This window comes from Tenrec ecaudatus, chromosome 7 (assembly GCF_050624435.1).
Source record: "Tenrec ecaudatus isolate mTenEca1 chromosome 7, mTenEca1.hap1, whole genome shotgun sequence".
In the NCBI taxonomy this organism is placed as follows: domain Eukaryota; kingdom Metazoa; phylum Chordata; class Mammalia; order Afrosoricida; family Tenrecidae; genus Tenrec; species Tenrec ecaudatus.
The window spans coordinates 72,427,742-72,450,541 of record NC_134536.1 but is presented as its reverse complement, the minus strand read 5'-3'; the positions used below and the strand labels follow the sequence as shown (position 1 = coordinate 72,450,541).

At 42.8% G+C, this 22,800-nt stretch overlaps 1 protein-coding gene across 1 annotated transcript in view; it reads right to left on the bottom strand.

Moving 5' to 3' along the window:
• The window catches only part of SIM1 (SIM bHLH transcription factor 1), an 84,035-nt gene that overhangs the window by 36,770 nt on the left and 24,465 nt on the right, over nucleotides 1-22,800 (bottom strand). The window contains exon 9 of the mRNA XM_075554010.1: nucleotides 5,445-5,613. Coding sequence (XP_075410125.1) covers nucleotides 5,445-5,613 — 169 coding nt within the window. The remainder of the gene's footprint in view (nucleotides 1-5,444; nucleotides 5,614-22,800) is intronic.

The following is a 22,800-nucleotide window of genomic DNA, read 5'->3' as shown; positions in this document are numbered from 1 at the left end:
AAGGAAGACCAAAGACCTTATGAACTTATGCATTTGAATTATGGTGTTGGTGAAAACTATTAAAAGTCCCATGGACTGTGTGGTAGTTGCATTTTGTGTTAACTTAGCTGAGCCAGGATTCTCTGTTGTTTGGGAGTTCAAGACTGCTAATCTCCCATGATGTGACCTAGCTTAATTTAATCAACGGCGTGGTAGGCTCTGCTGTGAGCTGCCAAGCAGTTGTAAGATGATCACGGTGAAGCGCCATGCTCTTCCTCGCTCAAGCCACAGTCTTGGTGAAATTGCAAGGTGATTTCTTTATAGATGTGGCCTGCCTCCTACATATATTGGTGCTATGAAAAGCTTGTTTGCTTTTTGCTTGGTCTGGATCTGACATCTGGCTTGTCAACTTCTGGTTCTCGGTACCAGAGCCAACAGCCAGCCGTATTGCCTACCAATCCTAGGAGCTATTCTTTGACCTGCCATCTGATCTGAGAACTTTGGATTCATTCACTTCTCCAGTCACAAGCCTGGCATGCTGACCTTGTCTTCATCTGCCTTTGCACCCAGTGTTGTTCCTGTGGATCCTGGGTTCTTCAGCCCCTAAAACTACATGAGGTGGAGAAACCTCCAGCTTAACATCTGATCTACAGACTTGAAACGGAACTGAACTTCCCTGCTTCTACGTTTGTGTGAGCCATTGTATCGATATAAATGTGAGTGTGTGTGTGCATATATTCATATGCTCATATATTCACTGGTTTCATTCTCTAAAGAATTCAACCTAACAGACTGCCAAAGAACAAACAAGTCTATCTTAGAGCCAGAACGCTCCTTAGATGCAAGGATGGTGAGACTCGGTCTCCTGCACATTGGACGTGTTATCTGCAACAGCTAGTTTTTGGAAAAGGACATCATGCTTTGCAAAGTGGAGGATCAACACAAAAGTGCAAGAACCTCAAGGAGGTGGATTGACACGATGGCTACAACAGGCTCAAGCATTGAGATAATTGGTGCAAGACTGTCAGTGTTGCATCCCATTGTTTGCACAGTCATTATGAGTCAGAATTAACCCAACAGCAACTAACAACAACACACACTTATAGCCACTACTTGTTTGTCAGTCTTCCACACTGTGGTAGATTATGTGTTGCTATGATGTCAGAAGGTGCCACCGGTATTTCAAAACCCAGTAGGGTAACCCGTGGTGGACTCATTTCAGCCGAGCTTCCAGTCTAAAAGCCCAAGAACAAATCAATGAAAATCCTAATGGTTACAATAGACATATTGTCCAATGGAGTGCTGGAAGACGAGTCACTGAGCTCAGAAGGCAATGACAGACTAACTCATGACAGCGAGTACAAGCATGGTCAAGAACAGGCAGTATCTACTTGGAGTGAACTCAATGACAGCTAGCGACATAAGCTAATTGTTCCTCATATATAACCTGTATATAACTGTACCACTCCAAGTGTACTATATATTTAAGGAAATTTTTAAATCATTTTATTGGGGGTTCTTACATCTCTTATCACAATCCATACGTACATCCATTGTGTCAAGCACATTTGTATATTTGTTGCCATCATCATTCTCAAAACTTTTGCTTTCTACTTGAGCCCTTGATATCAGCTCCTCATTTCCCCCCTCCCTCTCCCCTTCCCACTCCCTCATGAACCCTTGATAATTTATATACATTATTATTTTATCATATCTTACACTGTCTGACATCTCCATTCACCCACTTTTCTGTTGTCCATCCCTCAAGGAGGAGGTTATATGTAGATCCTTGTAATAATTTCCCCCTTTCTACCCCACCTTCCCTCTACTCTCCCAATATCGCCACTCTCACCACTGGTCCTAAAGGGATCATCTGTCCTGGATTCCCTGTGTTTCCAGTTCCTATGTGTATCAGTGTACATCCTCTGGTCTAGCCAGATTTGTAAGGTAGAATTGGGATCATGATAGTGGGGGTGAGTGGTGGGGAAGAAGCATTTAGGAACTAGAGGAAAGTTGTATGCTTCATCGTTGCTACACTGCACCCTGACTAGCTCGTCTCCTCCCCGCGACCTTTCTATAAGGGGATGTAAGGACATTTCTTACTCCATTTTTTTTTTTACTATGTTAGCACCTCTTGCCCAACCTCCATCCCTCCAATTATCTAATTCAGTTGCTCATCTCATATCTGCTAGGACACATAATATCAAATAGTGTATGAAATGTAAAAGCTATTTACTCATTAATAAAATAAGAGTAATTTTGATGAAATAAAAGTTTTGCGACGTTGAATGATTTTTTTCTACAAAACTTCTGAGGATTTAGCATGCAGGTTATTTGCTTCCAGCAAATACAGTGACGAGATTGTCCTAAAGTTCACGCTTTTCCATGTGTACTCAAAGCACGCACTATTTATTTCACAGTTCACTCCAAACTCTCGTTCATGGGTCTGTCTCTACCTCAGAAAAGCAAAGAGAATATGTTCCATTTCTTATCTCAGTGTATTAGAAGGCCGGGTAGCAGGAATTCAGTCAATGATAGCCTAGCACCATGATTAACTAAAGTAAATACAATTAAAGGGTAACCTTTACTAAGCACATAAATGCTAAATAAATTTAATGCATGTGTAGTGAAGTGAAATTGCTGAATAGGGCTCTTCTATCCATACTCTCTGTAACTCCCTCTGAAGCGAGGGTGGGAGCATGTAAATAACAAGTCCTCACTCACTCACTGCCACTGAGTTGATGCCAACTCACTGCAACCCGATAGAACACAGTAGAGCTGCCCCTGTGGGTTTCCGCGAGCATAGCTCTTTATAGCGAGAGGAGAAAGCCCCATCCTTCTCCCCAAAAGTATCCAGTGGTTTCAGACTGCTGACTTCATGATTAGCAGCCCTGCTGGTAATTGGTCAGTTTTGCCATTCTGCCTCATTTGAGTGAGCCTTCTCAGACACAGAAAGAGAGGAGCCTGTGACCATAGAGAAAGAAAAGGCAGCAGTGGAGTGGCATCCTGTCTGAAGTGGCGGAGGCAGAAGAGGCACCAGATGTCTCAGCACTGAGATAATGAGACAGAGCAAAGGAGCAGCACTGAGGCAGAACGGCAGGTGAGCTTCCTGGCCCACAGAAGCAGAGGTCAAGGGACCATGCGGTTAAAAGACTGTAGACCACAGAGACATGCCTGGCAGCATGGCTGAGAAGAAGTGTTGTGGACAGAAAGAATAAAACCAAAACCAAACTGTATTCTTAACATTCTTTCACCTGTTAGCTTCCTAGTAACACTCATAAACTTGAGTATTCTGTGTGTGAATTCTGGGTGGCCATTGCAACCAATTATAGAAGCCAGCAGAGAAGTTGAGTGCTACGGGAGGCATGCTGGTGGGAGAATAAGAAAGAAGAAGGTTGGAGGGAGGCATGTCTGGCCTCTTCTGGTGGCAACTGGCCTTGGACTAGGGTGGAGTCAGATGCTTCTTCCCCTCTGTGAAGCCGGAGGTCAGAGGTGGCTTCCACGCTATTTCCTCAGCATGATTGTGTGATTTGTGAGGCTATGGCCCAAAGGACTACATTTATATAAGCACTAAACACAAAAACAATGACACAAATTTCGAGAGAAATCCTAGATGCATGTGCATGATTGACTACATCAGAATATTTCTCAAAGAAAGCACAATTCTTGAGAAGGCAAAGAAGGGATAAAGGAGTATTTTCTACTTTCCACCTTTCTATATTGACTTTTTTTTTTAAATATGCAACATGTATAACTTTAAAATGAAATGCACAGAGTGGACAAATGGCAGTACTCTTTTTCTTTAACTGAGTAGCTAGTCACTATTGGCCATGATGTCTAGAACATGAATAGGAAACATGAGCTGGACAGTGACACTCTGGTGGTCCAAAGGGAAGGTTTGAGCTTGAGTCTCACTGCTGTGGCTTCATTTCCATATAATCCAACAACCGATAAATGCCTCCTTAAATCAGTAGTATCTAACTTAAGTTACTCCTTCATCTATGTGCCCCACATTGATGTATATTTAAGGATAGACTTATCCAAGCCTTTCAAGTAATAAAAAGATATAGTGATTTTCCCCCAAAAAAATGTATAAGACAGTCATTTTGAAAGGAAGTTTCTCATTTGGTGTTCAAGAAAAACAAACAAACTTCTCAACAGTGATTTTCATTAAAATACATTTTATCAATAAAGTATTCCCTGCTCCTAATGGAAGGTATACACATCTGCTTTCCTCTAGTTTGCCAGAGTAATAAAATTTGGTCTTATTGAGATATTTTCAAATCATCTGAGACTTGAGTCTCTTGGAACCAAGTACCAGAGTCCTCCTGTCTGTGCGCACCAGGCCCCTAAAATCCTCTCTAACAACTAGCTTCCTCAGGGCCATCCGGTCAACGAATGGCATTCCTCCAAACAGCACACACTTGTTAGGTATCAATGTAGGATAGGTAACACAGCTCTGATCAAAAAGGGAAGGTGCCTGTGCCCACCGGCTTACCATTATTACGAAGATAAAGACATTCAAAAGGAAAATTATGAAGACCACGCTGATGAAACTACCCGGAGCTCAGTTTGGTTACACCCTAGCACAGGGACTGATGGGGGCTTGGCTAGGTGCTCTTAAAAGAAAAGGTGCAAAGTAAGGGGCCCCAGGATACTTGCCGTGTAGAATTCCCAGTATGTCACACGTCGCCCAGCCCAGGAGCAAAACGTACACATACCTTTGGCACAGCCTAGTTTCTATATATCAAACTGGAGTTTTAAAGTAATTTTTTTCTCTCTTCTAAGGATCAAGCTTCCTATTTGTACCTTGTGGTCTTTCTGGAATACCTCCTCTGGGTCTCATCAGCTCACCACCTTGCGAAGATGAGCAGAGAGTTGCTTTGGTACCATTCCCGCCATCTGGAAGACCCTCTCTATTTCATTCCTCCTCATGAACGGTCCATCTGTGCTCAAATCTCATGGTGCACTGCCTCCTTGAACCTTTCCTCTACGTCTTAATTTCTTTCTTCTTCAGTTGCAGCCTTAAGATTTAATTTTCCTATATCAAGCTCTTGTTTTCCATATTTCGTTACACTAGCTGCATCCTTCTGGCTAACCATTGCGGGGTAAAAATCTAGGATCAATTTCCCTGAAATAGCACAGGCATCATGGCTCCGACTAATTGAGACTCTCACAACTGTGCCATAAACGCAATATACCAAGTGGCTTCACATTTTTCTAAGCTAACAGGCAACATAGCAATGTCTTTCAGCAGCACAGTTGTTTTAAACAACAAGGAGGAGGGGAAATATCATTTAGGAAACTTTACAGGTTTATAGAAGATTGAAACTTTTCAAAGCCAGATAACAAATTCCTCACTATTTTAATATTTCCTCAACTGTGAGACCACAGCAGGCTTTTTAAAAGAGATTTAAAAATGGCCTCAAAAAGAAGAAAAGGTAAACATTGCAACAAACACCTACCTGAGGGTAGGGGGAAGTCCTGGATTTTGACTTTGCAGTGGAGAGCCGGGGCTTGGTGCCCTTCCTGCTGTCCGTCAGGGTAGGGGTAGAGCTGTTGGCATAGGGAAAGGCTGGTTTGGAGGCTGAGATCTGATCCAGGGACAGCTGCAGCCCTTTGTACTCCGTGTCTCTGCAAGACGGGAAGAGAAAAGTCTTCATCGGTCACCAGAGAAAATGGATTTGGGCGTTCCCTCGTTGGATTGACAGTTATCTGTATTTAAAAAGGAAGTGGTAAACGCTCGTCACACAGACGGTTTCCTCCATCACTGGGATGAGCCTAGGAAAGCACACTGCGAAGTAGCTGCCACACATATCACAGCCAAGTTACATGATATGTTCATGAAATGTGGATCAAAATTGTATTCTCGTTGTTTTTATTAGTCAAATAGAAAATTCAATCCACGATCCAACTTCTCTGAGCTCTTATGTCCTCACTGGTAAGCCATGGACCATAAAATCGAGTCCACAGAGTTCCTGCAGAAGAGTGAGCTAAACAGGCATGCTGACTGTTGGCAGGAAGAACATCTTCCATTAACTGCTCCAAGATCAGTCGTTTTGGATAAATATTCCAAATGTTAGCATGGCTAGTAAAAGAGGTAGATAGAGCCCCTGAGTCATACAAACAGTTCGTCTACTCTACTATTAACGAAATGCTGGGTGTTTGAACCCAACCAGAAGTGTCTCAGAGGAAAGCTCGGGTGATCTGCTTCCAAAAACTGGATGGAACCCAGTTTCACGCTGTCACACAGGGCTGCCCTAAGCTGGAGCTGACTAGGGCAATTGGTTTTGTTCAACAGTCTAACTGGTTCAGTTACCTTAGCGTACATTTGCTCTCCATGCTTTCCATTCCTAAATTCACTCTATAACTATTTATTGAACTCCTAATACCAGACTTTCTGCAATATGGAGCTATAAGGTACGTAAGCTCTCAGTACATACTATATAAGCCACGGGTAAGACAGCCACTGTCCCCGTCTCGGTGAAGGTTGCAGTCTAGTTGGGAGAAATATCAGAAACACATTTACGTAATACTTACAGCCCGTGGTACTGACAGAAACCCTGGTGTTGTAGTAGTTACACACTGGACTACGATAAGCAAGGTCAGCAGTTCGAAACCACCAGCAGCTCTGAGGGAGAAAGCCAGGGCTTTCTACTCCTGTAAACCATTCTAGACTCAGAAACAGAGGCAGTTCTACCCTGCCCTGTAGGGTCACTGTGAGTTGGTATCGACGGACTCAATGGCAGTGAGTCTGGAGAGTTTTAAGTGATATTAAGGGAAGAAAGAGTTTATCTTAGAATGTGCAATACAAAGGTATTGCTGCCTGAGATATTGATGGGTGACAGCCTTTACTCGGACCACAGGGATCACCTCAGCCTGCTTCCAGGTAACTGTGGATCCTGTTTAACTCCTCAGTTTTCACCAGAGGATATTACCTATATCCACTGACAAATAGGTAAAATAAAATGTTTCATAGAATTTTCTTTATGTGCACGCATAAGGTTCAGGAAGTACCTGGGCTGCTCCGGGGTCATTGATTTCCTTTTTCTACCATGGACGCTGTGAATCCTATAGCTCACCCTGTTTCCTTCTCTGCACTGGGGGCCAAATGCGCTGAACTCTGAGCCAAAGTACAGCCACATGCAGCCACTATACCAACTTCTTGACAGACGCTATCTGTAACACTCTCCACCGATGTCCTTTGTTTAATCTCAGTTTCTCTCTTTTCAAATGTTACCTTTCAGAAAAATCCATCTTAATTTCACATTTTAAAACTTTTACATGCATCTTAATACTCCTTAGGTTGAGGTAGGTACATAAATTTTAATAAATTAATAAAATGTATATATGTAAAAAAAAAGACTGACATGTGTCCACAAAACATCAAACATTCAATTATCTACTTCTCCTTCTTCTTTTCCCTACTGGTCCTTCTATAATGAGATTCGGCAAAAGGAAAAGTATAAAGCGGACAAGGAGTCTCTCAAGAGACTGGGAATATAAAACAGCTCCAATAATATCATCGCCACAAGCTGCCAGGGGAGTGATACCTGTCAGTAAATGCATATCAAAGAATCCACTCATTCCATGTATTTAAAATGTTTCCTATGTGAGCACCACAGACGTTCAGAAGGTGGCCCTGCGATCTGTTTTTCTAACTTGTAAAGTCTGGTTACATCACTGATCTGCTTATCTGCCCTCATCAACTCCCTCTTCACTCAAGAATCCAATGCCTCCCAAATGGGACTCCACCTATTTTTCTATTAACATCTCAAACTTTTCTTTCTCAATGCCTCACTTCATCCACAACAGCACTCTCCAAACAGACCTGATGCTTGGCTGGCTCTCTCCCTCCTTCACCACAAACCTAGGAAACTCCTTTTATAAAGAACCATCCTAAGTCACACTCATCTCTCTGAAGCTCTTCCTGGTGGCCAAAACCAGTCACCCACCCAGTAAGTAAATATCTACGGACTGTCCTTTCTGAGGAGCCACCAACGGACAGAAGGCCCCAATCCCTGACTTCATGAGGAAGAAGTAGTTCTTAAGGAATGTAAGGGGATGGATGGGGATCCAGCAACTCTCTTTTGACTTCCCTAGTCTTTATTGTTCAAGTCATTTTGTCTTGTCCCTCCAAGTGAATTCTAAGTTCCTAAGGGACAAGTGAGCGATTCTTCCTGTATTCCAGGGGGCATTTGCACAGCGTTGCAAGTTCAAGGTGGGGGAGGAAAATGGCAAGGGCTCAGCTCAGAGAGAGCTGTTTTTGCTGATGACTGCTTTTCCGTGCAATCAGATGGCCTTCCTCCAAGGGAAAGCACCCTGGAGAGCCTTGGGGCCCCTGACCAGCTGCTCTTACATTACCTGCCCTGACTGGCTGGAGGCAGAATGGCCAGCCTCGGGCATCTCCTGTGTCATGTGGACTTCAGAGCAGCCATTTAGTCTCTGCCAGCCAGGACCTAGGGTGGCACTGAACATCGTGTAGCCCTGAGAAAAGGGACAGTAACTTCACAAGACCATCCCTAAGGCGCTATCCCAGCAGAGTGACTCTACGGCTACCAGACCCAAGTCCAAATGCACTGCCATCAAGTTAGTGCTGACTCTGGGGCCCCTGCAGGACTCTAGAGAGCAGAACTGTTCTCTAGGGATCTTGAACCTATGAATCTCTGTGGGGACCAGCAGCCTCATCTTTATCCCGTGGAGTGGCCGGTGGGTTTGTATGGCTGGCTTTGAGGTTAGGAGCCCAACGCTTCACCCACTACACCACCGGGATCCTTCCATAGCTTCCTACAGGGAGTCGACAAAAACTCACTCAGGCCACCAAGGTACGCATCTCAACAAGTGAGAAAGACTTGCCATACGTTTTGCTGAACTTCCAATGGCAGAAATCTTCCCAATTGAGTCTCCATAAATTGAATTGTAATAACCCTGGGATGACACGTTGGGCTACTTACCTGTGAGCTCGGCAGTTTGAAACCAGCAGCCACCCCGAAGGAGAAAGATGAGGCTTTCTTCTCCCTTAAAAAGGGACGGTCTCGGAGCCTCCCAGCAGCAGCTCTACCCTCCTCCCCACACGGTTGCTGGTGGAGTTGAAATCGACTCAACGGCAGGGAGTCGGCGTCTTGTCTGTTTTGTGTGAGGTCCTTCAGCAGAAATTTATTCTTTTTTACTAAAAATATCACTTTATTTCGTTATAACAACATACGCACTTTGTGTGACCTCAGCTTCCGTTATCAACTTATTTACAAAGCTAAAATGCTATGCTAATTTACTTTTCCAACCTTCTGTGAACGTTCAGCTCAGAGCGCTCATAATTCGACTACAAGGATGCTTCAAATGAGAACTCTGATAAAGATGAAAAGTTATAGGAAGACGCTAGATACGTGAATGATTTTTTTTTTAATCACGGCTCCAGTGCAGGTCAAAACATACAAAAAGAACCCACCAGAATTTATCAGTACACCAGGAATCTGGGCAATCCACGGCTTTCACCACCCTCTGCCTCTATCCATGCAACGATCGCCTTAGCGTCACGCTCCGCGTTCTAACCCATGGGTTTGTTGAGAGGTTTCAGTGAAACCGCATCTGAAGAGCCCGTGGCGGAGCACACAACCCAGCAAATGCTCCATGAACAGTCACTCCCCGTGCTTCACTGCCACTCTCTGGGGTGCTTTCTGCCACCTGATGTCCCCAGAGCAGCAGTTTCCCCATTGGCAGGGATTGTAATACACCTAACTGCCTCCCGCTGGTGCTCTGTATTCCTGTCCTTTCTGCCCAAAACTCGTTCTCATTTGTGTGTTACATTTCAGCCTCTAAGCCTTGTTGCAGATGGCCAAATAGTTATGAAGGTAAATTCCATATTGCCAAGTCAGCAAACAGAGCCATGAGAGAAACGTGAGGGGAGGGTGGTCTTCCAGCCGCTCAAACAATGTGTTAGGATGAAAAGGACTATTAAAAACCCACTTAAAGACATTTCAAGCCCGGTTGATGTGCTGCCAAGAGCAGTTCTGAATGGCGACTCCACGAAGAACAAAGCATTCGTTTGAATTTCAGAATGCTACGGGAGTTGAACATCTCATTTGTATAGCTTAAAGGGCTAAATGCCGATAGAAATCATGTTACAGGTTCCATTTTCTTTCTCCAAACCCAGACACAAAGAAACGTCTGGCTCAGCTTCTCTCTCCCCTTCTGTGAGGCACATTTTGGTATCACACATGTCCTTGAATTTATGTACATGCTTAGTAAAAGCATTCAGTGCATCTGCGAAAGGACACATAGCGAAACAAAATACTCCGACACACAGAACCTGGGCTCTAAAAGGAAGCTGGAGCACGGTTATGGGAAGTTAATAAATGAAGGCCATGGCATGGCTCTACTTCTCACGCTTTCTTCAGAAGTGCCACAGGTAGACCCTGTGTGAGACTCTGCAAGTAAGCCTCCGAAAGGGGCTCACTCTGTGCCCCAGGGGTGATCAGCAAACCAAAAGAGGATCCGTGGCATAGGCCACTGGCCATAGCTTCTTTTTCCTAAACAGCCATTGACTCAAAACGGCAACTTCTATCGTGTTTCCCTCATCCTTTAATAATTTGTACCAGGATTGCAGACATCCTCAGCTTCCTGAGCACGGATTCACTGAGGAATGGGTGATTTCCATCACTGGGGCTGGCAGCTTGTCATTTCCACTCAGATTTGCCCAGACCAAAGTAATCCTCTTATTCCATTATGGACGGTCAGAAATCATACAATTGCCGAATTAGCCATCTGAGTCTCCTCTAAACTTTATAATAGTCATGTACATACTTGGCATTACTCAAATTCCAACAGAATAAAGAGGCAGGTCATTTTTTGACCTAGTGGCCTTCCTCAGCCTTCCCTTAAACAATCCGCCATGACCACTCCTGAGGAAAACGTGGATTTGTGTTCTATACATCGCTTCCTATGGGAAGCTCAGTGTGTTTCCAGTGCACGGAAATTGTCTCTGTCACTAACGGGCACTGCCTCCGTGGGGTCAACTGCCGCACAAACATTACAACCATCAAAGGACTTCAAATGAGTGGACGGAGAGCTCATCAGCAGCATTTGCTCACACCCTGTTCGTTCACAATCTTTTGTAAGGATTTTCCTCTTGGACTCAGCATTCTTTATTTCAAGTGTTTTGTTTTTATTTTGCTTCAATCATTTTGGGATATGCTATTCTAGAGCTGATTTACTGGTTTCATTTTATGTAGCAATTCTTAAAAGATGTTGCCAGATTTCCCAATTGAGTTTTGTTTTGTTGTGTTTTTTTTAAACAGCTGAAGGTGATCAAATTACTTGGGAAAACGTGGAAACAAAGACACACAAGTGATTTGGCTCCAAAGGCTCTGACTGAAATAAGCGGAGGATTGTATCAAACCGTGATCAGATTAAGTGGGATTGACTGCGCCTCATACGAAACTTTTTCATTGGACTCTATAGTTGCTGCTACATGAAGTGCATGACCTTCTTCCTATTCTGGACGAGTTACTGCCCGGCCTCTGGGCGAACCTCCCCAGTAGAGAGACCCACTTTATGTCTCATCTTCAGGCGCCTATGGAGCCCAGCAGACATAGCTGATAAGGAGGCTCCCATTCTGTGAGGGGCTCACTGACTAAGACAATCTGTCTGGGAGATTAGGTTAAGGCACCCTTGGAAATGTCATAGTATCATTCTAGTCAGTGGCTTCTGTTTATGCCTTGTGGTTTCTTCCATTGGATGTGGTGGTTTAGTCATTCCAAAATAAGTCTTTGATTTTGCATAAACATTTCCTTTGCTTAAAAACCATCTTTAAAAGCTGACGGTGCCCAGCTATCAAAAGATATAGCGTCTGGGGTCTTAAAGGCTTACAGATAAACAAGCAGCCATCTAGCTCATAAGCATCAAAGTCCACATAGAAGAAGCACACCAGCCTGTGTGACCACAAGGTGTCGAAGGGACCAGGAATCAGACACCAAAGAATAAAATATCATATCAGTGGGTGCTCACCTTCCAGATATGATCACTGAAGACCAATGTGTGCGTAAGTAAATGTGGTGAAGAAAGCTGATGGTGCCAGGCTATCCAAAGATATAGCATCTGGGGTCTCAAAGGCTTAAAGATAAACAAGTGGCCATCAATCTCAGAAGCAACAAAGCCCACATGGAAAAAGCACACCAGCCTGTGTGATAACAAGGTGTAGAAGGGACCAGGTATCAGGCATCAAAGAACCAAAAAGCTTATCATTGTAAATGAGGGGGAGTGCAGAGTGGAGACCCTAAGCCCACCTGTAGGCAACTGGACACCCCCTTACAGAAGGGGGAAATGAGCCAGTCAGGGTGCAGGGTAGCAATGATGAAACATATAACTTTCCTCTGGTTCTTAAATGCTTCCTCCCCGCACTATCATGATCCCAAATCTACCTTATAAATCTGGCTAGACCAGAGAATGTACACTGGTACAGATAGGAGCTGGAAACTCAGGGAATCCAGGACAGATGATCCCTTCGGGACCAGTGGTAAGAGTGGCGATACCGGGAGGGTAGAGGGAGGGGGAGGTAAAAAGGGGGAACCTATTACAGAGATCTACATATACACTCCTCCCTGGGGGACAGACAACAGAAAAATGGGTGAAGGGAGACGGCAGACAGTTTAAGATAGACAAAATAATAATATGTATATAAATTATCAAGGGTTCATGAAGGAGGGGGAAAGGGGAAGGAGGGGGACAAATGAGGAGCTAATACCAAGGGCTCAAGTAGAAAGCAAATGTTTTGAGAATGGTGATGGCAACAAATGTACAAATGTGCTTGACACAATGGGTGGATGTCTGGATTGTGATAAGAGTTGTACAAGCCCCCAATAAAATGATTTAATAAATTTTTTACCCCAAATAAATGACCTCCCCCCAATTTTTTAAACTGGCAAAGCTAATAAATAAATAAGAAAGAGATGCCTGGCGAGTAGGCAAGTTTATTTATGGATTTTTTAAAATTCCCAGATAAAAATTAATAATAATCACTTTGAGATCCTAACCAAAAATTTAATTTAAATGTTTTGTTTTGACTTGTATACAACATATGAAATGCTGTTTTATCACATTGTAATGAAATCAGGGTGATGCAAGGGGCTTAAGTGGAGAGCAAATGCCTTGAGAATGATTGGGGCAGGGAATGTATGGATGTGCTTTATACAATTGATATATGTATATGTATGGATTGTGGTAAGAGTTGTTGGAGTCCCTAATAAAATGTAAAAGAAGAAAAAAAAAAGCAATAAAGATTTGCAGTAAAAAAAAAAAGAAATCAGGGCACACGTGATATGGAAGAAAACAGAATACTGTTATATGATCGACAGCCAGTGTTTTGAGTCTAACTTTTCTTTCCTTTTTCCATGTTTGAAATATTATTATTATCATATTAAGGGAGTTGAAAGCAGTCGTGTTTAAACCTCTAGAAAACTTCCACAAATTGGTAATGCCTATGTTACCTCTACAAGGATGGGACCAATTCACAAACTGCTGAGACACTTTATTGTTTTAAGCTTAGGCTCACTCGTGACAATCTACATGAATGAAGGCAACAGTAAGTCATTCTTTTCCTTTCAAATTCACAAAGACTTTTTAAATGATGCTAAATCCCACTGAAGATAGGATGAACAAATGAGCGCTTGTACATGCTATTTGTAAGGGAATAAGTTGACATTACCTACAAATGATCTTTACATTTTTCGTTCATCAAATAGAGTCATTTCACTTCTAAGACTGTGTCTTGGGAAAACAGTCAGTGATAATGATTAAAATTTGACATATGAAAATGCTTATCCTAGCACAGTTTTCTATATTTAATTAGAATAAATAGGATAAACCAAAGTAGAGGAATTACTAAATTAATGTATGCCAGTATATAAGATATTATACAGCCATTAAAATGTCTAAGTACTCATAACAAAAATATTAATAAAGTTTTAAAAGTCGATATTTTAGTTAACATGTGCTGCATATGCATATTGGGAGGCAAGAAAAGGCGTAAGAGTGGATAACCGAAAAATAGATTAAAAGCATTATTTATCCTTTCTTTACACCTCTATTCATTTTCTTACTTTTTTTATTTTCAGAAAAATCCTTCTTAAAAAAATGTAATTGAGAAATATTTCAGATACTCTCACCTCATAATTAAGTGGCTCCTGAATTTTCTTCTTTATACTTCCAAGGCTTCTTCTTTGTGAATAACATTGAATTACAAAAGAGAATATATTGTTCCATTTTTTTTGTCCCGTAAGTCCATCTATATCATTTAAAATGTATAAATGCCCAAATGCTCTCAGAGCCTGCAGGTTTCCCTTCCTTTCTGATCGCTTTTCCACTGGTCCTACTTTACAGAATTATGTCTTTGAAGTCAGATAAAAGATCACATTTCCTTCTTTAGAGAGTGTACTTTATATTATTACTTATAATTGAAAGAAAAGCCATATTGTCTTGCCATATAGTTTCTTAAAGTAATTTAATTTCATGTAAGTTATAAATAATACATTTGTCATTGTTCAAATAGAGAAAAACTAATTTTTAGCAACATTTCTTGTAATGAGAACTGTACTTTTATGCCTCATAATTCATCCTTTCTTTAATTACTGAAATATGATTCATTAAGGTTTAAGTTTCAACCAAATCTATTGAACATATATTTTTCTGTTTAGTTCTGTTCTGTTTTGTTTAGATGGTGAGGGGGAGATCTCCCCTTCCAAGTTCATCTTTTTTTTTAAGTGAGTAGTAGAATTTACTCTTTTTTTTCATGTTTTATCCTTTTGTTGTGGTTAAATCGCTATTCAAGAGTAGTATATACATCATCCACATTCATCTTTAAATGCTATAAAAGCAAAATAAATGTAAACTGTGCTACTTCTTTCATCAAAGGCATAAGTGAAATGTCCATCTCTTCTCACACCATCTAAATCCCTAATTTTAGCACAATGTCAAGAATGATAACTTGATACTAATTTGTGATGCTTGACTGTCTCACTTTTTAATTTTTGCAAATATAAAATAAACACATGCCATTCTGGTCTTCTCTATTCCATCTATTTTGTTCCTCCTTAGTGCCCTTCCTGTGTTTGTAAATTACACTGATTATTTTTCAAATGTATGTTCCCTTTAACAGAGAACCCACTACTTAATACCTTATTTTGTTTAGCGTCTACTCACACAGAAGTAACTTGCCCGCCTATTTCTTCTAGGAAAGTGTAAAGCCCTCTGACTCTTAAATAGTGAGTCCCAACCCCTAAAACTGTCCTTGGATGGAGAGGTTGAAAGGAGCACACCTCTTTTTTTCTTTCTGAGTTTGATTTTCCACACAAATTTTGGGAGGAGAAAAGATACTTATCTTTCCACCACACCAGGCAATCTGGATCTCATGTTCTGAATCCCCAGACTTCCCTTACGGCCTGATGTGGGGAGATGAAGTCAAGCCAAACCCCAGGGCACTATGGGAGCTCTGCCCTCCTCTGCATAATCCAAAGGAACTGGCCTTTTTCAGATTAAAGCTGAGCTTCCAACTTTCCTCCACAGGGAGGGAAAACATCAAAACTAATGACATGATGCAATGTTTTCAAATGCACAAATCTTCATTTGTTTAACGTAAATATTTTAAAATATGTCCTATAACGTTTATCCTTGATTAAACCTCTTCCAGATAGTTAATCATTAACGGTTTCTTTACAGTTGCTGTGCAAACAGTTCATTCATACCTATGACATATTGAATCTCACAAGCATGTTCTTTAATTGGATTCATTTATTTCTAATCTTCTTAAGCCCTTACTACTATAATGCTTGGCTAAATATACATTAAACTCCATTATCTAAATGGCTAAAATAAATTTGAGATGTTTTATGAATTAAAATTTGCAATTCAACAAATGTTTTATTATTATTAGCCTCAGTAATCAGATAGTGTTGAAAAATGCCTAGTAGGTATGTTGTGTTTAAGTAGAACAAATTCTTTTTTTTTTCTTTTTTTACATTTTATTAGGGACTCATACAACTCTTATCACAATCCATACATATACATACATCAATTGTATAAAGCACATCCATACATTCCCTGCCCCAATCATTCTCAAAGCATTTGCTGTCCACTTAAGCCCCTTGCATCAGGTCCTCTTTTTTTTCCCCCTCCCTCTCCTTTCCCCCCTCCCTCATGTGCCCTTGGTAATTTATACATAGTTATTTTGTCATATCTTGCCTTATCCGGAGTCTCCCTTCCCCCCCTTCTCTGCTGTCCCTCTCCCAGGGAAGAGGTCACATGTGGATCCTTGAAGGTATCATCCACCCTGAATTCCCTGTACCTCCAGCCCTCATATGTACCAGTGTACAGCCTCTGCCCTATCCAACCCTGCAAGGTAGAATTCGGATCATGGTAGTTGGGGGGAGGAAGCATCCAGGATCTGGGGAAAGCTGTGTTCTTCATCGGTACTACCTCGCACCCTAATTAACCCATCTCCTCTCCTAAACCCCTCTATGAGGGGATCTCCATTGGCCGACACTTGGGCCTTGGGTCTCCACTCTGCACTTCCCCCTTCATTTAATATGGTATATATATACATATATACATATACACACTTATATCTCTTTTTTTTGCATAATGCCTTATACCTGGTCCCTTGGCACCTCATGATCGCACTGGCCGGTGTGCTTCTTCCATGTGGGCTTTTTTGCTTCTGAGCTAGATGGCCGCTTGTTCACCTTCATGCCTTTAAGACCCCAGACGCTATCTCTTTTGATAGCCGGGCACCATCAGCTTTCTTCACCACATTTACTTATGCACCCATTTGTCTTCAGCGATCCTATCATGGAGGTGTGCAGTCAATGATATGATTTTTTGTTCTTTGATGCCTGGTAACTGATCCCTTTGGGACCACTCGATCACACAGGCTGGTGTATTCTTCCATGTGGACTTTGTTGCTTCTGAGCTAGATGGTCGCTTGTTTATCTTCAAGCCTTTAAGACCCCAGTCACTATCTCTTTTGATAGCCGGGCACCATCAGCTTTCTTCGCCACATTTACTTGTTCACCCAGTAGTACAAATTCTTATTGGTCACTAGAGATTTTTGGATCCCTGTGAAGTGTCAAAATTTTTTATTTTCTCTATTTTTAAAGTGGAGGGGGCAGTGAAAAAGAAGAAGACCCTTGAGGAGATGGACGGACACAGTGGCTGTGTCAATGGGCTCAACATAAGACCAATTTTGAGGATGGCGCAGGACCGGGCGCAGATTTCATTCTGTCAGACATGTGGTCACTATGGGTCAGAATGGACCTGACAGCCCCTAACAACAACATTTGAAGTCAGAGAGCTTGTTAACATCAGGATTACCAAAGACATAATAGAAAGCTGCCAACGTATATACATACATCAACGTATATACGTTTAGAGATATTCTGGGTTTAGGAAGTTTCCCTGACCCCCAAGAAGATGTGCACCATCCGATTTGTTTGTTTGTTTGTTTGTTGAGCTCGAGGCAGGTGATGGTTATAGGAATAATTGAGTGAGTACCGTGGTTAAGTGCCTGGCTGCTAACTGAAAGTTCTCTCATCACCCCACTAGAGAACGATGCAGCACTGGGCTTACACAAAGATTACAGCCCCCGAAGCCTGTGGGGCAGTCCTGCTCTGCCCCACAGTGTGACTGTGAGTTGGAATCGACCAAAAGGCACCCAGCATGAAACCAACACTAACAACTGTTACCATTCATTGATGAGTTTATCTCCCTCTTTCCCTGCAGCGGGGGTTCACAAATTTCAGCATGAATCAAGCCCACCTGAAGAGTTTGCACAAACCAGTTTCCATGTCCCTGCCCTTAGGACTTCTCGCTTGTAAGTCTAGGATGGTTGCACACTAGACTTAGGGCCATCTCACCATTAGATGGTTCCACTCTAGACTTACAAGTGAGACATTCAAAGGAAGGGCTGGTTAGATTTGAACCGATTGCCGCTGATGCTCCCAGTCGTAGGGCCATTTTTGGAACTACTTTCGCTAAAGCAGTTTTCTGGGATGAGAGGAAACTAGAGGAAGCAGGTGTAAAGTTGACCACAAAGAAGATGGGACTCACTGAGAAGGGAACAGGCTTTCTAAAGACCAATAGCAAGCTTCACACTTTTCCCAAGGTCCGAGCTCACTGCTTACTTTGCAGCCTCCCTCTCCGCCTCGCCCCTCCTGCTTTCCTCAGCCTCCTCTGCAGGCACATCTGGCTGCTGCCGGTCCCTGGGCACTGAGCAGTCGCCAGCTCCCTCTTCAACCTTCTCTACCTAGACCCACTCCCCGCGGCCATAGTCCACCTCGAGTGTCACATCTCTATGTGGATGATTCCCAATCTGCAGCCTAGAACTCCGCTCTTCACAGACGCTCAGACCCACCCACCTGACACTTGCACTCTGAAGAGTGACAGGGATCTCCAGCTTCGCATGTCTACACACAATCTCTGATTGTCCCTGCGCACAAACCTAATCCTTCCCACCATTCACCCAAGTTGTCCAGGCCAAATACCTTCTTACCAGCCTTCACTCCTCTCATCTTTTCATTCCCCAGTGTCCAACGCATCTGAAAACTGCATAGAGTCTACCTTCGAAACTTGCCCAGAATCTGACCTCCTCTCAGCCTTTCCACTTCTGCTCTCCTCTCACCAAGGAAATCACCATCACTTCCCAACTGGCCTCCCTGCCTGGGCTCCACACCGGCCAGAAAGATCTCTTAGTGCTTAAATTAGACCACACCGCCGCCCTTGCTCGCTGAACTCTTCAATGGCTTCACAAGGCCTCAGATCAGCCGCGATCTCATTCTGCCTTCCATGGAGCATCCTCTCCTCCCACCTTTCCTCACCTTCCTGATGCTTCCGTCCTAGTCGTCTTCTTGGGTCCTCTGCTGTGCAGCTTTCCACCCGGAGCTCTTTCCACTGACTTCTCTCTGGCCTTAAGGGATGCTCCCCATCTGGTCTCAGCATGGCTGGGCCCCCTCTCATCCTCAGGGGTCTTCCACGGACCACGTCCGCACTTTGTCCTGCTTCATTTCCCCTCAACCCCAAATTTGGTTCTTTCCATGAAATGTCTACCCCACATGGATGGGGGCTTTGTCCAGCTCAGTCACACACTGAGCCAGGCACACAGCAGGTCTTCAGGAAGTGTTTGCCAAGTGGACGATCACACCATCTCCAGCTTGCTGCACAAAAGACGGTGCTCTAAAACACTTCTTACCATCCTTTTAATTAGGGCAACAGAAATTAAGCTGATTCTAAGAATACCAATTTGTTTATAATTAAGGTCCTATAGCGTCAAACCAGAAGAGACACAAATAGATTAGAGATTAAAACGCCATGTAGGGGCTCTAAATGTCTCCCCTGGTTTTCAATTAGCCCTCACAATATTTCTTTAACCGCCCTCATTGGAGAAATGAAATCGACACCCTCTCTGTCTCCCCCTTTGTGAGCTTCATCCTTCCAGCAACCTGAGCTATAACCCTGCAGGGGTCCATTACCAAAGTCTAGCACAACAAATCCCTCACTTTCCCAGGACTGTGGTAAAATTTCAACAGCTAACAGCAATACTATGACTTCCAACACGATTAGTCTTTTAGCAGCTTATAAAAACTGAAATGAAAAACTCGGTGTTACACTTGGTGGAGTCTGGGAGAGAGAAGAAGAAGAAGAAAGTTGCTCTTTTTCCTGGAATTTATTTGCAAACCAATATCAATTAATGGTGGTGTTGAAAGAAAGAAATCCCATGGTTCCTGTCTTCAGCCACCGGAGCCCATTACAGTCAGGAGCAGGAGCGCCAAGAGTAAAATGAATGAGAGCAGCAGTCAGCCACAAACTGCTCGCCCAGGAATGCTCAGCGCCAAAGGAAAGCTTCTGCGGGGCTTTCAGGAGGAGGAGGAGGAGAAACAAGGCCCTCTGGGACTGCATTGCCAGAGAACGCTGCTACTCTCGGAGACATGTAAAAAGTGGCAAGGGGCTTGGGTTTAAAAGTGCAAACACGGAGAGAATCCCACCTTAACGGGTATCATCATGACATCCAGAGCAACACAATGAGCTATTGCCAAGAGGTGGCCAGCAGTCCATATTAGCGGGCTTTACTGATGTGCAGACAACCAATTCTGTTTGAACAAGAAGTCCCTGCGAAAGAAAAGATCCTTTGACAGCCCCTCTCCATTTAGCGATCGATCAAGGGAGAAAACACCATTGTAGTGAAGGCAAAGGCAGCAGCTTCCATGGGAGTTCCGGTAAGATAGTAGATGTTCCAGACAAAATAGTGCTCGAGGGGCAGTACATAACCCTTGATGTTTTCGGGCAAAGTCTTGGGTGTGAATGCTTTAACAGATGAAGGGAAGATGGGGCCAGGCTGTGAGGGTGAGGCTACTGCACAGCAGCTGATCAGGCCCGAAACCTATGGGCACTCTGAAGCAATTGAAGCTCATGGAGACCTCATACCAAACAAAGGAGTACTCGATCCAGAGAACTTCACAGGAGCTCTGCAAAACATCATCAATTACTTCCTATGAGGAAGTATGTCAAATTGACTACATGTCAAGTATTGACTATGTGTCAATCACATGACATTGCCAACACTGACCTGTTTTAATGTACAAAAATAGCAATTTCTCATGGCTCTCCCTAGTACCAGCCCCAAGAAAGCATACTAAAGAGAAAGTTATGGGCACTGGATCCCCAGGTTGGTATGCCCAGGGCCACATGCCAATCCACTAGCTGACTTAGCTCAGCTAAGTCACCTAGCCTCTCCCCTCAAACAAAACTAACTAGCCAATTGCTGTTACTCAAGGACAATGCGTGGCAACCCATGTATGTTAGAGTAGAGAGCTATGCTCCACGGGGTTTTAAAATCATTGTGGCTTGTTTATTTTTGTTTGCTTTTAAAAAAAATTTTTTTTCCAGAAGTAGATTGCCAGGGCTTTCCTCAAAGGTAACTGTGAGCAAATGAACCTTCAGGGCAATGCATGTACAGATGTGCTTCACACAATAGATGCATGTATGGGTATGATAAGAGTTGTATGATCCCCTAATAAAATTATTTTTAAAATTTTTAAGAAAATGATAGCAACATATGTGCAAATGATTAAAAAGAAAATGAACCTTCGACTTTTCAGTTAGCAGCCAAGCGTGTCCACTGTTTGCACTACCAAAGGACACCACTCAAATATAAGTCCTTCTTATTTCCCAGCTCGCTATCCTCGTTCAGTTGCCTCAGCTCTGAGCTGACAATCATCTCCAATCTCTCTGAGACATCTTTCAATTTTTCTAGCAGCAATGACTGGGAATTACTCCTAATGAGAGAAACAAACCAAATAAAGACTACAAAAACTAATATAAATATTTGTTTATTTTATAAGATATATAATTTAATTAATCAATATTTAAAGACTATCTTGAATTGACAGTGGTTCATTTAAATTTAAAAACTCAATGGAGTTCAAATCATGTTAGGGGTCAACAACACAATAGAATAGTACACAATAATAAGACACAATGATGAGTCCATGAAACATCACATGGATGAATCAGGCCACTATGCTATCAGGTAGCAGACATCGAAGACCCAGGACAAAACCATACTCAAGGTGAATGGGGGAAGGGGGCATGGAGAGGAGACCCAATGCCCATCTGTAGACAATTGGGTATCCCCTCATAGAGGGGTCACTGGGAAGAGATGAGCCAGTCAGGGTACAATATAGCATCGATGAAACACACAACTTTCCTCTAGTTCTTTTTTTTCCCCCTCTAGTTCTTTGGTGCTTCCTTCCCCCCACTATCATGACCTCAATTCTACCTTACAAATTGGATTAGAGCAGAGCATGCACACTGCTATAGATAAGAGCCTCCAACACAAGGAATCCAGGATAGATACCCCCCCCCCCCAGGGCCAACAATGAGAGTAGAGATACCAGGAGGATTAGGGGAGGGGACGGGGAGAAAGGGGGAATGATCACAAGGGTCAATCTAGAACCCCTTGCCAGGGGGAGGAATAATGGAAAAGTGGGTGAGAGGTGACAGAGGACAGTGTAAGATATGAAAATAATAATCTGTAACTTATTAAGGGTTCGTGAGGGAGGACGGGTTGGAGGAGGGGGAAGAAATGGGGAGCTGATATCAGGGGCTCAAGTGGGAAGAGAATGGTTTGAAAATTATGATGGCAGCATATGTGCAAATGTTCTTGACACACTGGATGAATGTATGGATTATGATAAGAGATGTAAGAGCCCCCAATTAAAGTATTATAAAAAGAGAGAAAGATAAATACTATACAAGTATGTGAGAGTATATGGGAGTACCTATGTGTGCTTATATAGATATGGTTGTGGTGATCTGTAATATACATGCCTGTTCTGCATATGTATTCATATACATATATACCTGAGCTCATAGGGGGTACAATTATGGAAGCATCTTAGACATTTTGAGTTACTGGTGGGATTCAGTTACTGTTCTTGAAGTCTAAGGGCCAGAGTCTCAGGGAATATCTACAGCCATTGGCATAATATAATTCAGAAAGATTATGTTCTACATCCTACTTTGGTGAGGAAACCTAGGATCTTAAATGCTCGTAAGCAACCTAATATACAATTACTGGATTCTTCCCATCTGAAGCAAAGGAGAGTGAAGAAATGCAAAGACTCAAGGAAGCAATCAGTCCACAGGATTAGTGGCCCACTTGAACCACAGTCTCTCCAACCCAAAACCAGAAGAATTAGATGGTGCCCAGCAACACTACCTGCCACTCTGACCAAGGGCACAATAGAGGATGTTAGTTAGGATGGGAGAAAAAGATAGACA